Below are 16,406 nucleotides of genomic sequence, written 5' to 3'. Positions count from 1 at the left end.
TAGTGTGATTCTGAAGACTGGAGTAATGTTACTGAAAATTCAGCTTTGCCATTACAGGAATAAATGACACTTTAAAATATTTTAAAATAGAAAACTGCTACATTTTAAAATTGCAATAACATTTCACAATATTAGTTCACAATATTAGTCATAAGAGACACAAAATAGTATCAAACTCAAAATTCTGATTTGTAGTTTAATGTTGTTGTTTTTTGTGTGTGGGGGTTTAGTTATAAACTAAATTTCATATGTCAGAAACAGTATTTTTCCACTTCTTCAGGTTCAATGAAAATTTACGAAGCAGACAATTCCTTTCTTTTAAAGGAAAGAAGGTTATAATGATCAATTAGTTCATCATAGAGTGATGAACCATAGGACAGAAATGTCCAAATGCTAGGATCCTTGTTTCACGCTGCTTTTCTCTCAGCACAGTTGGCAACTCAACATGCTCAATAGTCCCCTGTCTGTTAACTGAAGCTCTTCCTCAAGGTCTGTCTTGTGTCAGGCGCCCCTGACGTGATCAAACAGTGTCCTTTTCAAAAGCCTTTCCCCCTATCGTTCATACTCCCACTGGAACACAGGCATGAAACCCTGTTTAGTGCCTCCCCTTTGCACTTTTTCAAGATCGTGACCTGTTTGAGTTTGTCTAAAACCTTTTTTCCATTAAGCGAGAGCCAACTCTGTTTCCATACACCTTCCAACTATGAGCAAAAGCAGCTTTTGTTTCGATTACGACAATGGTGGAAGTGACTGGATTGGCTTTGGTGGCCAGTGCTTCAATTGTCTTCTCCAGCAAACAGGTGCATCTTAAATGAAAGCACATCAGTAGTTTACACAGCTCATGAAGAACAGCAACAACATCAAGGATATCAAAAAAAAAATTTCTCTCACTCTCAATTAGAAATGTCACAAAAAAAGACAAACAGATTTATACAAACTGTGAAAAGCTTGGCCAATGGCCAATCAAATTACAGGATTTGTTGCATAATGCAAATGATAGTAGGCCTACTCTAAGCAGACGTGATTACACAATCAAATTGGTACTAAATGTCAGTACTGATTCAGTAAATTTACACTACAACTTTGCATTAAAGGCAAATTAAATGTAAGACTGACATCTCCTAATTCCCCTTTCTGAATTCTTGTGTAAGGAAATAAGATTAAATCCAAACTGACATCTTAAGACGAAGTAGAAAAATCTCTAATGTACGTTGGCTGACTCTTGTATGTATCACATTCTGCTTGTCTAAATGGGTCAGTGGCAAACTAGAGCACTTTTTCTTGAGTGCTCAGAGAACAAGAGGCTCTTTATTGCTCTCTGTGTCACAGAGGAGGCAGGAGACCATTACAGGTGGGAACTTTGAAATATTTTGTTACGATTTAAAAGCCACCAGCGCAACCTACAGTACAAATCACCCTTGATAACTCAGAATTAAGTAAATCTGAGCCATCTAAGTAGAATAGCCAGTTTTCTAAACCATGAAATGGAACACAGTTTGGAAATGTGAATGGGGAACTCAATGAACTTCTACCTCAAACCAGATGAATTCTCAGTCATATAAAGAGGAATTGAATCTGACTATGGCATGACATATACAAATGATTATGGCATTGTTCACTTACAGTGCAATTTCCTTTTTCAATCTTACAGAATGCATGTGATTTCTGAGGGGATAAATGATACTGAATATGGCTTTGATGTTAGTGTTCATGATGGCAGTATAATGTGTTCTTTGTGTTGGTGAAGCTGCATGTAGAGCATTAATGCATATGAATGTGACGTGACATTCAGCCAAGTATGGTGACCCATACTAAGAAATTGTGCTCTGCATTTAACCCATCCAAAATGCACACACACAGAGTCATGGTATTGAAGGTGGAGAGAGAACTGTACATGCACTCCCCCCACCCACAATTCCTGCCGGCCCGGGACTAGAACTCACAACCCTTCGATTGGGAGTCTGACTCTCTAACCATTAGGCCACGACTTCCCGAATATATATAGACGGAAAGGATACAGGGAGGTTTGTTTAAAGTAAGTAAAAAAATCCCTCATTACATTATCTGACTGTCAAATATGATTATCAGAGAGGGTTATGGGTTTAGCATTAGCATTAATTAAGGTCATAAAAAAGATTTTGTTGATACTGATACAGAGGTGTGGCATGGAGCTTTAACCTTGGTGAAATAATCTCAGCTGAAGTTCTGTAATCTGCTCGTCACAAAAAGATTAATGATCTTGCTTTGATGCGCTGTAAAAAACATTTGCTGGGTGAACAGACAACTGTGAGTTACTGATATGGCCACTGGAATTCCTTTCCTTTTAAAGAACCTGTTGAATAGAAAGTGATCTTAACAAGAGGCTATAGTTCATTATAGTCTCACATGTGGTAAATAGTATAAAATTACATTAGATAACAGACAGACTGTACAAAAAGCTGAATTTTTATCAGTTGATTATCCAACACAGAGAGAACAAGGCAAGATTACATAATTTCAGACTAGTCAGTATCTAATCAGTTCATACAAGTTATTGAAATAAACTAAAAATGAAATGTATGTTGGCAGTGTGTGAACACAACCACCCTACAATGATAAAAATCCACCCAGTGTTTTTTAATCTACTAAAATCTTTACCCCTTTCTCAAATTGAGCCGATCTCAGATACCTGTCTTTGTGATGTCAATCAGACAGGCCACTCCCACAATAGTTTGATTGAAAGTAGCATTTCAGCACAGACTGAAGCAGATGTAGACACGAATGTCTCCTAAGCCGTTGAGGTGTTTTGTTGTTGGGTGTAATAATTCACATAACAGATTGTCATTTACTCCTGACATCTGAGGCACTGAAGACCCTAAAGAATCATATCAACTTGTGGAAGATGGGCATCCAATGACCCCTTTAAAAATGCTATATAGATTATTATAATATATAAATATAGAGGTTGTATTAGAAATAAGAGTAAAAGCTTCATGCCCAATTAATCTCAATAATTAGATTTTTTTTTTTATGTTATATACCTTGTTATTATAATTAAACTGCATATTTTTTGAGGTCTTAAATGGTATAGCAAGAAATTATCAAGGAACAGCAAGTGTGACGTTTAATTACCTCTATAGTCACATAAGTTATTTCATAGTGATATCAACCTCAAACTCTAAATGACATCATAATTAATTATGCAATTAACCAAGCATGTGTTCATATGGGACATATGTTCATACTATATATCTGACCCTCAAGCATACTGGCACAAGAGACAAAAGTGCTAATAAAGTTAATAATGCTTTATTCAGTAGAATTTATTTATCGCAAAGGTTAGGAGTATATGACGGTGACCGCAGGAGCAGCATATGGTTTGCTTAAGGGCACCGATTGTGGCTATGATTGATTGTTCATTGATTTTAAACAGCCCCAATGTCTTCTTTCACACAGCATTTTGAAACTAATAGCCTCAAAAAGATTTTCTTCATTAACTACTTTCTCAAACTCAGAATCTGAGTTTGACTTGTGCCCTCCAAAATTATATGCAAAATCCATAATGATATGAACCAGAGGCTATAGAACAAATGCTTAATAAAAATGTCTAAAGCTTGTCAAAAAATAATTACTTATATCAACCAAGTAGCAACTAACGTAAAAGTCACTCTTGCTTTTTTCCCCCTACTGATAACATATTCAAGCATGAGCATAGTTCAAGTGCGCCGATTCTGTGATGTTTCTGAATAGTGTGGTAAAGTGCATTGTTGCAGATAAAACAACTTAACCTCCATGACCTCTGTACCCTTAGCACAAATAAAACAACAACATCCTGTCTCGCAGCACAGAGCAGCGCTCCAGTCTCATCATCCGACAGCTCGGCTTCCTCTTTGCTCAAAAGCTTCTAACAACAGACAAAACCAATCTGAATATAAAAAACTATGTCAAAGAGCATGCATTTCTCTTTAAATGGGGTCATATAAAGAGCATCTCTTTCAGAGGGCATAAATGTCACATGGAAAATATACATCATAATGCAAACCCTGAAATCTTATTGGTGCACTTAAAAGGCAAACGACCATCAAAGTCCATCAAAGGCCACTGCTAGATATTTAGTCAATGATCGAACACTTTTCACTATTGTAACTATAACTGTTGTAACTGTATGTGATTAGAGCATTTTTTTTTTTTAAACCCTGAATTAATTAATTAACTATATTTGTTGAAAGGAACCCTTGGAAATGCTGCTTCAACATTTTGGTCTTTATCTTCTGTTAAGCAGAAAATTTAACTACACATATAACTATGACACTGACATATGAACTCAAACAAATACTGTACAGCAGATTGCAATTTTCTACATTCCTCTTTTTCTTTCATTCCATGAAAAATAGACCGTTCAAATTAAATGCATAAATGTCACTTTAAGAAACAGGTGAACTACAGTTGTGAACATTATGTAATCAATAACAACATTTTGACTCACACAAAGGCGTGGTAAACAAATGCCCAGGCTCGCGGTCGTTCCAGGACATTGTAGAGGTAATTCTGGAGCTTCCTGTAGCGCGCGTTTCTCCGGCCGCTCTGCGCGCTGTAGGCGAGCGGTTTCCCCAGCAGGCTAAGACGGGCGCCCTGCTTTTTCCTCTGGTTCTCCGAGCCTCCTGCACCTGTTGTGCCCGGCGCAGTCAGCAGGCTGTCGACTGTCCTGGTCGCGCTGTTCATGGTCCCACGACCGGTTTCAACATCTTTCATCCCATAGTGCTGTGAGGTTTTCATCCAGAGACCAGTACCGCCCTCATCTCCGCTTTGGTTGCGGGGCATCGCATCACCAGCGCGGGCTGGAAACGCGCGTCTGGCACCAGCAGTGCGCACATATAAAGAGGCTGTACACGAGCTTCACAGTTCCCTGTGAAAAAAACAGCGGATACTTTATTGTTCTTCTGTTGTTGTTGTTTTTTTTCTTACCCTTTCTTTACGATTATAGTAGCAGGCTACAACGGGATCACCTACTGACAAGTGCAGGCAGGCACCCAACTCATTGGCAGATGAGCTGTGAAAGATTCGGTAAAGTTATGAACCTTCAGATGACTCAAGCGATCTGCTCCCACCGCCTTGAGATTGGAGTTTTGAAGAAGCACCATCTCAGTGGAGATTCGGCGAGGGGAGGGCATCAACCGAAATTAAGCAGAACGTGCGCTTTCGATCTCTCTCTCTCTCTCTCTCTCTCTCTCTCTGTGTGTGTGTGTGTGTGTGTGTGTGTGTGTGTGTGTGTGTGTGTGTGTGTGTGTGTGCTACTGTAAACCATAAGATACTGTATTCTAGTTCAGATGCGCTGATAAGTTCTATGGACTTAAACACCTTTAATACAGGCAAATTATGAGTTTTTAGGGGGCACACTTTTAAAATTGCAAGTTTGCAGAGTCATGATTGGTTGAGATTTATAACGAACAGTGAACAGGATAGTTTAATAAGATTCCTCACTCTGTTAACATGACTGAAAGTAAGCTTTGGGGCACAGGGGTAGATGCGACTTGTGTTCTCGAGCGGATATGCTAGGCCTACTTAGTGCACTATTGTAATCTAGAATTTGTTCTTATTAAAATACGGGTGTGAACTACAATCTCTGTCATCACCGATACAAGCTCTGAATAGCACCGATGTGCCCACATCAACTTGAATCGACTTAGCTACAGTGTTTGAATTACAACTAATAATTGTTCTCTACTCGCCGTGGTGGCAGAACAGATCCTCAAAACACTCAGAAACACCAAACAAACAAAAAGACTTAAGCTCATAACTGAGCCTTTCTGGTTCCTACTCAACTGAAACCGCTTCAGTCTGATCCGGTAATAACGGAGCCCGGAGCCTGCATTACATGAAGAGACTGGCAATAAAACTGCACTGTATGTGTGTGTGTGTGTGTGTGTGTGTGTGGAAGAAAGTGAGATGTCAAACGCAGCTGTTCAGCTCTTAACTGATTGTCTTTAATTCAGGGAACTGTATATTGTAGTGTCACCATCTAATACTGCCACTCGACAATGTGCTTCCATGTGAGAAAATCTCTTACTATTTTCACAATTTCTAAAATAATCATATTAATAAATCAGCAAATATAGTTGCAGCATTATCTTCAGGTTATATCAGTCTTAGACATGCATAACAGACAACATATCGGCACCTTTTTCAGCATTTTTCTTTTCTTTAAAGTACTGTATCTGTTTGTCCCATTCACAAGTCTATACGTTTAAAGATTGTGCTTAATGTGCAAATAGAGTGGATAAAAATAGAGTGGATAAAAGCTTTACTATTTCTCACACTAAGAATAGATTTACAATTATGCCCTATGGGCTTTTCTTTGCAGCTGTGCAAAAGCTGTTTAAGCTTTCATTAACAATACTGACAAGAGTGAGAACAGAAAGTCAAATAAAAAAAAAACAAATGAACAAGAACACATTGTTTTTACAATACAAATGTATGTATGTGTGTGTGTGTGTATATATATATATATATATATATATATATATATATATATATAGACTTCTGTTTAGTGTAATTTTATTTTAAGACACAGCAATGTATTGTATTTTATTACAAAAAGCCTCAAATTACTGCTGTACTGGGTAAAACATCTGCATATGAAAGCATGAACTCTTATGGTCAGGACATTTATCCTATCTAATAATTTTGCTGACAAGGGTAGTCTTTCTGGTACTACATATTTGACATTTAAACATTATTATTATGATCATAACAATTTATTTCTATATTTCTGATGACATAACTTCAATTTTATTTTACTCTGTGGATAGCTCTCAGAGAAGGATTCATTCACAGTTTACAACAACACACTCTAGTGGTGTGACTCTGTTAATACAGAGTTTAATATAGCCTTCTCATTTGCAAAGTATTGGAGATGAAGTTTAACATTAAGTGACATGGCATCTGGCTTATGGAAGCCATTGGCACATGCCACTATTTTCAGTGGCACATATGGTGACGCTTCAGGTTTTCACTGACATGTGTCAGTGGAGTGTGGCATGTGCCACTGACACATGTGACATGTGTTGATGGATTGTGTCAGTGTCATTGTCGTGGACTTTCACCATATGTTGTGGCAGTGACTGCTGCTGTCAGCCAGAGTATAACGTAGACTGTGTCACATACGCACTTAATGGCAGAACTATATTTAATCGATGACTTCGGTTTCTGTCATGCATATTAATTGCAGAGTTAATTTTGTATAACAACTCAGGCTTCTCCATGTCTTGTGTCCCTTTGTTTGCCTTAACGTTTTTCAAATAATAATAAAAAAATTCACATTGTTTTAAAATTGTTGAATTTTTTCTATTGCATAATTCTATAAAACATTTTTTGGAAACATTAAAGCCATAGATGAGATAGATTGGGCTGTCCAATGTTATGTTGATGATGCTGCATGCATGCAGGTAGGTGTAAGTACCAAAATCAAAGGTTGCAGTAACACATGCGACTGTAAATTCTGTATTTGTAGTGACCCATGATAGATTAATTCCGTGTGGATGGTTTGCAGAGACACAATCCATTGGCACATGTCACAAGTGTCATTGGCACATGCCACTCTCCACTGACACGTCAGTGAAAATCGGAAGCGTCACCGGATGTGCCACTGATCATAGTGGCATGTACCAATGGCTTCCGTACATCAGATGCAATGTCATTTAATGTGAATAATGCTACTGAATTATTGCTACAAGCCTGAAATATAGTTTAAGATAAAAAAAACCATAACAGCTTATAAATAAATAAAATACTGCCACTACTATTCTTCTAATAGTGTGGTTCCTTAACAAAACAACAAAAAAAAGTAATATCAGTGATGTCAACTAAAAGCTTTGTACGAAATCATGAATTAAATGATAACATTTAAACAGTGGAGTTATCATGAGCCTTTGTTCATAGATCTTTCGAAAGTAGGAAGGAGGAAGTCAAGTGATTTTTCATCAGTGTGATTTTTATTTCAAAATAACAGATTTTGGTCAAACAGTAACACCAGTGACAACTTCAGAGGACCACTATTTTCATTATAGATTTAAAAATATTTATTCAGCATTTTGTTTTATTATGCCATTTATATAATATATTTGAAAGTTTTTTGGGGCTTGGATTCTTTATTATTAATTAAAAACAAATATTGCCACATTGATGACACAAGAAGGTCTAATTGTTCAAATAACACATTGTTTTACTTTTAAAATGTCAAAATAAAAAATGTTAACCCTTTTGTGTTTTTCAATTGTAATATTTCTGTTAAGGCTAGGGACAGAAAAATGGATGTTTCTGTAGAATGACCCAAACACTAAGACTTGGTTTGGCCATAACTTTAAGATCTGTGAATTAAAAGAGAGTTTACTGAAGCCTCTAATGTTGAGGACTCCTCCACTGAATCCATCAGAAAAACATTTTATATTATGGCTCAATAACCTCCAATAAGCCCAGTCATAAAAAACAAAAACAAAATTTATATGGCCATCAGGATCAAGGCAAAGAGAAATGAGTAACAAGACTTAAAATATTAGCAAAAGATTCATTTGAAGAATGGAGCGCAAGATATGCTTTTTACATATTTGCAAGACTGGCCATAAATCAACCCGTTTTGAAAATGTTTGAAATATCTTCACAGCACTGTTTCATTTCCCAGGCAGTCTGAAACCAGACAAAACAGAAACTTTCCATTAAGAGCTGACTGGCAATGCAAAAGCACTGTTTATGAATGTACTTGAATGAGAGAAAGCAAACCATTGCAGATACCTTCAGCAGATTACTACTTTGTTATAGCCTAACGTTGATTGTTTTACTCTTGTCCAAGACATAAACTTTCATTAGAAACAGATGTCACTAAAAAAAATAACTTGCAGTTCTGTCAAAAGATTCTGTAACCACTCTGATTGATTTAGTGAGTTCATTCAGTGACTCACAATATATGTCAGTGACGATTGAGCATTGAAATATTTGTTTAGTACTAATAGGCGAATGAGCATCCCTACGCCCTACTCCCTTCGAAGAGCCCTTCAAGTGTTCTTTGAAGGGTATAATGGTGTCTCGTATAAGCGTTTGGAACACCCTTGACGAAGGGAATGACTGACCAAATGTTACCTTGAAAACGCTGTGTGTGCATGCAGCATTCAGCACTCCATCAGTTGCTGCAAAATAAATATTTGAAGAGTTAGATTCCAAAACTAAATAAATCCATTTTGATAAATTTAAGTAATGTGTTTTCTTAACCAAGAAAGTGGCAAGATGAAAACGACCATTTTCATATGACAGGATTTTTCTATAAAATTAATACAAGATGTAGTCAACCAGACGATGAACATTGTTAACAGCAACCAGATACCCCTGGATGCATGAATGTTCCCAGTTATCATATGAAACTCCACAACTTCCTGCACTGATTTCTTCACAGTTCACAAGATGATAACAAAGCATATTGTAATTCCTTCCTGCTAAAGTGGTTCAGATTCAACCACTCACACAATGTTGGACCAAAACGATGGTACAGCTTGTGTTGTCCACTTACCCAATGAATTCTCAACATCAGGTGGGCTCCCTGCAGTACATAGTGGACCAAAATAAGTTTGGTCTCGAAAAACACACCTGGGTTCCAGCTGCTGACATTCTTGACCCTTTTTACTTCTCTGCCTTGCTTATATAAGCCATGTTTTCCTTCATAATGAAAGTGTGCAATTCTTTTTTAGTGTCTGTTGTGCTGCTGAAATAAAATTAATATAAAATAAAACGTCTCAGGTTGCTTATGTAACCATGGTTCCCTGAGCGTATACAATACATAAACCTACCTTGCCTCATTACTCTGTTTAATATCATTGGCTCTTTTTTATTTCAGTTTTGAATGTATAGTTTGGTTCATGGAAAAAACACCACTATTTATTTATTTATTTTTTTACAATCCAGCTATGTTCAATGACATTATGATTTCCTGACATGCCTCTGTTCGATTTGATTTTAAGTGGTAAAGCATCAGTGTAAAATTATGCCCTAATAACAATTTTGGTTCCTGTTTTGTGTTACTGACATAAACATTACTAACATTACAATAGCAGTAATACGCTGAATAAAATTTGAAGTAACACCAAATCTATTATTATTATAAAAACATAATATTATACAAGTAAATTAGTGCTGTGCCAATCTTTTTTTCTTTAAGGTTATGTTCCACTAGACTTCAGAATGGCTACTTTTACTGCTCACCTAAACAGACATTAAATTACAATTAGCCACATTACTGAATTAGGCATAACAGCTGTCCACTATAAACACACAACAGTCTATTGTCACATTTCCAGAAATCTGAAGCACTGACAGAAATATTTTTAACAATTGTTAAACAGTGACACTGCATAACTAAAAAATAATAATAATAATAATTCCAAATAAACTCTAAACAAAAGGAAGGAAAAATGTAATTCTATTTGTCTCCACATGGTGGAAGGATTGGAAAAATTTAGCGTCAGTATGATGCATTGGTGGAAAGGATGCTACTGGATTGACCTTGATTTGGTTTTGAGGGGATGAACAAAATATAAATTATGAATAATTTAATCCTTTTAAATTGTTGAAATATTTGCTACACAAATATTTTTACACCTTTTAAGTTGACATGGATAAATAATAATACATTTTTTAAAGCTTGTAACATATATAAAAAAAAATAAAACGTACATAAAATATTTAAAATATATAAAAATGCAGTACACAAATGTTCTTCCACACAGTCTTTTATTTGTAAATAATAAAAATGAACTCTTGAATATAAAACATACACATTATTTGAGCCACGTCTGCTGTACAAACAAGAAATGTTGCAGTGAATACTTTCAATTTTGTTTCAGTGGAACACACGAACTGTAAACAATCAGTATCCTGGAATAATACTGACAAAGTAAATAAGTCTGCCCTAACCTGGCATATAAAGTAAACTTCTCATTGAAACAAGGATTCATGAGCATTTATGATAATGCAACAGGTCGGCAGAGTTCCAAATTTCTCTCGTCAGATTGGGCATCGCTAAAATAAAACTTTGGAGGCATCCCTTCTTCCGCTCAGCAGAACCAAGAGACAGTGAGCAGTGATCCATTAACTTGAATGGGGCTGCTTTGTAAATATAAGTAAACTTCTTTGCAGACTCATATTTACATATATGCATGTACATAAGTGATGTTTACTTGATACACTCTGTTTCAATATCGATATATCTCTAAGTCACTGTGATTTTCCTAATTATATTCCATATACAGCTCTAGTTTTTATACAGATTATCTACCTTAGTTTTAGCCCCACAGTAGTACAGACTACAGTGAACACCAACATCTTTAATAAAATAGGGCCATGTGTTTGCTCAGTACTATAGTACAGCACTTAATTTTCCATCCAGGGTAAAAAAAAAAAAAAGGAAATTACAAATTATTATCGACATTCAGCCTCAAAATAAGGCCTGTGTGTATGGCTGAACCCGGCCAAATGCCCAAACATGGAATGAATGGCTTTGTTTTATTTGATAATCTATTTATATCAAGTACAAGCAAACTGTACAAGTACATGCAACATACAAGCTGGCCTACAGTTTGTGGAACTAACACACTTATTGTAGTCTCTTTTTTTCTCATCTGTCTTGTTTTACAAAATGTGCATGCAACTTGGAACAGTTCCAGATTCATGCTGTTCCCCTTGTTGGTGGCATCTGTACCCCTTGTTGGGACATCTCACTGTCACATTCAAAATGCTCAGGAGGGATCTGTGAGACTGGTTTTATAATCAACTAAACTAAAAAACTGATGACAAACAGCTAAAAATAGGAAGCTTCCGATTTTGGCCTCTTGAAACTAATTTCATCTCTAGTATTCATCTGCAAAAGCTTGATTTTTTTCTCTTTTTGTGCTTGCATTAAAATAATGTCAACTCTAGTCGGGTAGAATAATAATAATAATAACATTCTAATATCTGAATGTACAGGTCCTTTACCAAACAGAAAAGAATTAAAATGCTCGGAAAGACCTGTAAGATGTGGTTTATGGTCGCATGGAATCCGGGAATCAAATGTGTTAGTGAGCTAATGCATCTAGTGACCGTTTCCTGTCAGGGAACCTAAATGATAATGGCAGCTTCTTACAATCCCAATGAATCAAATACAAGTGGTTTTGTGTCTTCCGTGTAGCTCGTATGACACAAATGTCAGAAAACATAAAGCATGTTTCACATTCTACAAAGTGTGTCTATTTACCAAATCAACAGTAACATGAAAAGGCAAAGCAGTTGGTAATAACTGCTGTAAACAGACATAAATGGTTCTCAGGGGTCCCTGCCTTCTTAGACACAAACACACTCACACACACACACACACACAGCGCAGTCACACAAACTGAGTCTGAGTTTGTGCCAGACCGGCACACAGCGGGGCCTTGGATGCAGCATCCGTGATGCAGAGAGGAAACTCTCTGAGAAGACTAAATTTTGACCTTTAACCCTTGACCTCTGGTCTTTCAGCAGAGGGACTTCCTGTAAGTGCAATATAGAGGAAGGGCAGTGCTGTCCTCTCACTCTCGCTAACTCTCAAACACGTGAGAAAATAAATGCACTGACTGACCAGAGTAGTCTAGGCTACCGGCGCCACTGTGGGCTCCGTTTCCTGTCAGATGAGGCAGGATCTCCCTTCCTTCTCTTTTTATTTGAGTCGAATCGTCAGCCACAAAACATGCAGTAAAGGAGCAGAGTGGATCAAAGGAAATCTCTACAACCCAAAGATCAAAAGTAAAAGAGAGAAGTGATTGTCAGGCTTCAGCAAAGCTTTGATCATGATTCTGTCCATCTGTCTCTTTATCTGCCGCTCTGGTTCTGATTGTTTGCCTCCGGTCCTTGGTCCACTGGATCGTGTATTTTGTTTCGCCTCAAGCTCCCGTCTGTTCACTAGGACCTGATGCCCGGCAGCCCTGAAGAGTCCAGCGAGGTCTGGGAAGCGCGACGAGTGAGAGGAGTTAACGTCGGGTCGACCAGTGATGAAGGGGGAAACAGTCTGTACCAACCAATCACTGTGCTAGAAAGATCCAGCTCCTCTAAAAAAAATCTGGGCGACTCCCATGAAACATTTGTGGTCCATGCGGCCGTAATCTCCCCAGACTATTACCTGAAGACACAATCAGTGGTCAGTGCGCACAAATGTTGGACTTTGGAGGCATATCGGGAACAAACAGATGAAATTTGCGTCCTACCTGGAGAACTTTACCCTGGGGACTTTCCTCAAACAGCAGCGATTGCTGATACAAAGGATCAAGTGTTTTTCGTGCAATCTTGGTTTTCTTTTTGGCTTTGCACGCTCCGTTTTCCAGCAAATAGACCTTGACATAGGGAGCTGTGAAGAGCAGACGTAGTGCTCAACTAGAGCCGTTCAGGCAGTTATAGTGCCTGGCGGTGGCACATGTCATATTTAGTTAGTACAATGTATAAATGATCAAATTTCCTAGCTGTAATCTCTCCGTTAAACATGTTTCTGTTAGTCAAAGCACTATAAAAACTACAAATACACTACCGTTCAAAATTCAGTATCTTTCTTTTATGGTGTTTGAAGTCTTGTATGCTCACCAATGCTGCATTTATTAAATCAAAATACATTCAAACTGTCAAATATTTTTACAATTCATATTTTTTCTAAGTATTCCATTTTCAATATATCGTAATATAGTCCCGTGTTCAGTGTCACATGATTCTTCAGGCATCATTCTAATTGCTGATTTGCTGCTCAAGAAACATTTATTATTATGGATGTTTAAAACAGTTGTGCTGTTTAAAAGTTTTGTGGAAAATCTTTAACATTTTTCTTGTGACATTTTCAGGATGCTTTGATAATTGGAAAGTTCAAAAGAACAGCATTTATTTGAAATAGAAATCTTATGGAACATGTCTTTACTGTGACTTTTTTTTTATCAATTTAATGCATCCTTACTGAATAAAAGTATCAATTTCTATAAAAAAAAAAAATAAATAATAAAAAAAACTTACTGACCATAATTGATTGGTACCTAATGCTTACATAGGGGAAGAAAAATTCAATATACTTGAAACTGATTAATTTACTCATAACAATAACAATGTTTACACAATAAGTGGAAGACACAATGAATCTGTGATCTATATTCAGTATTATTCACTACTAATGAGAATTTGTATTATTATTATTATTATTATTATTATTATTATTGTTATATATATATATATATATATATATATATTTTTTTTTTTTTTTTTTTTTTTTTTTATGTAGTGTTGGCACACTCTCACCTGGCAGCGATTTGGAACCTGGTTTAGACGTAAGACCACGGGCCCTGATAACTTCCACCTCTAGTTGACCTTTCTTGTCCATCAGTCCAATTTGAACATCTCCTACAAAAAAAATATAATAAATAATAATAATAATTGCAACAAATTCTACTTAGACTTTAGTCCATACATATATGAAGATGTTTACTCACCCATAGCAGGCGTAGCAAGTGTTTGTCTGCCCACCAACTGAGCAGGGCCAAGACCATCAAGGAAGTCACTGAACTGGCTGTCGGCCCCTAATCTCATCCCTGAGAAGATCAGACTGAGACACACACATACACAGATTATCAGATAGACGAATGAATGAATGAATGAATGGACAGATAGAAAGATATCATACTGTGAGGCAGCATTTCAGAAACAAGTTACAGTAAATTCTTGTTATCTTCAGCTGCTCTTAAATACTTTGAAATGAATTTCTTGAATCCTTTGTAGGTGTACGAAAACAAACAAAAACAATTCGTTTATTTGGATGAAATCTATTATTCCAGAATGAGCCTCCTGTCCTCATATAGAGTTCAAAAGCTAGTGAAAAACAGCCCATCTCCTCCAGCAGCAGACTTGTGCTGTGTATTGTATGGTATGTAAACCCTGTCTTGTTAAGGCCCCTCTTAATACACTCAATATTTCCTTAGAAACCAGCACAATTTCCATGACCTAACTCCTGCAGGAATTTCTGAGGAGCGTGGCAGCACGTGTCGAGCTAACTTATAAACAGCCTTATGTGATTTCAGACTTTTTAAAAGCTTGTTCATGTAAATAATCCTTAAATCGTGGAGTCGTAGAGTCACACTCTGTGGAGTGACACAGTGGCCAGGTCAACCTAGCCGCTGCTCTGAAGCCGCAAAGGGAAGCGTCACTGCCGCTTCTGCACAGCTACAGACCTTGCAGCAACCCCTCTTTGCAGATGATGGATATTTTAATTATTATCAGGGAGTACAGCTTGCCATCCTGGCTCCAAAGATGGAGCTGAGAGAGCAGTGGACACCACATTAGCTCTGTAAATCAGACTGTTCTCTATAAGCTTATCATTACAGTTTTCCAAATAAATCTAGATGAGAGAAGCTCATATGAACATGACACAGAGCCTGCTGAGAGACCACTTATCTATGAGTGATGGTTTGCAGCGAATGCATAAAAACACCAGAGATGAAGCATTTTAAAAGGAGTGTGAGTTGGGAAGCAGGTCAGCTTGGGTAAAATAGCATAAATTACAAATGGGTTGCATCTGACATCGTAATCAGCATTTTTTTTATCAAGTATTTTATACTCAAGGCTGTGTTTATTTAATTAAAAATACAGTAATATAGTGAAACATATTGCAATTTAAATGAACTGTTCACCATTTAAGTAGAATTGAAAATGTAATTTACTACTTTGATGGTATAAAGCTGAATTTTCAGCAGCCATTTACTAATAATTTATTTATTTATTTACTAATTTATTATATCATGTTGAAACAGCTGTGCTCCTTAATACTTTTGTGGAAACCGTGATAAATTTATCAGGATCTCTTTGATGAATACAAAGTTCAAAATAACGTTTATTTGAAAGATAAATCTTTTGCAACATTATATAAAACCTTTACTTTCACTTTTAATCAACTATTCATTTCATTACCAAAAACAAAAAAAAAAAAAACACTTCCTAAACCAGAGTTTTTGAACAGTAGCGTACAACTCATATATTTCAATACATTGCCATTTATTATTGAATCAGGACTGATATGCTTACATTTTAGTCCAGTACCAAGTCACATAAAAAAAAAGCTCTGACAGCAGTTCAACGTGGTTTTATGCAATAAATGATGGCCCTAGACAAACTGTAAGAAATAAACGAACAGATAAATAATATTTATTGAATCTGAAGTATCCCCAAAATTCGGAGAAAAAAAAAAAATCTGACTCATGGTTTCGAATCGCAAAGTTGTGAGTATGCAAAAAAGGGTTTACACAGCTTTGGATACTAACTTGCCCTCAGAGCTATAACCTGTTCATGCTGCCGTCAGTGGACTCTCGACTGGCTTGGCGAGCCATGACATTGCGGGCATACTCCACTGC

The 16,406-nt window shown here is 36.7% G+C and overlaps 1 protein-coding gene and 1 pseudogene across 2 annotated transcripts in view; both read right to left on the bottom strand.

Moving 5' to 3' along the window:
* LOC113112669 (potassium voltage-gated channel subfamily KQT member 5-like) overlaps positions 1-5,136 on the bottom strand; it is a 98,712-nt gene extending 93,576 nt beyond the window's left edge. For both annotated transcript variants that reach the window (XM_026278434.1, XM_026278435.1), the window contains exons 1-2: positions 4,990-5,136; positions 4,466-4,885 (exon numbers count right to left, since the gene is read on the bottom strand). In XM_026278434.1, the coding sequence (XP_026134219.1) occupies positions 4,466-4,800 (335 nt within the window). In that variant the 5' untranslated portion in view covers positions 4,801-4,885; positions 4,990-5,136. The remainder of the gene's footprint in view (positions 1-4,465; positions 4,886-4,989) is intronic.
* A 7,194-nt stretch (positions 5,137-12,330) lies between these two features.
* LOC113113247 (regulating synaptic membrane exocytosis protein 1-like) overlaps positions 12,331-16,406 on the bottom strand; it is a 4,984-nt pseudogene continuing 908 nt past the window's right edge.

Source organism: Carassius auratus, chromosome 13 (assembly GCF_003368295.1).
Source record: "Carassius auratus strain Wakin chromosome 13, ASM336829v1, whole genome shotgun sequence".
Classification (NCBI taxonomy): Eukaryota; Metazoa; Chordata; class Actinopteri; order Cypriniformes; family Cyprinidae; genus Carassius; species Carassius auratus.
This window is presented reverse-complemented; position numbering and strand designations above follow the sequence as displayed.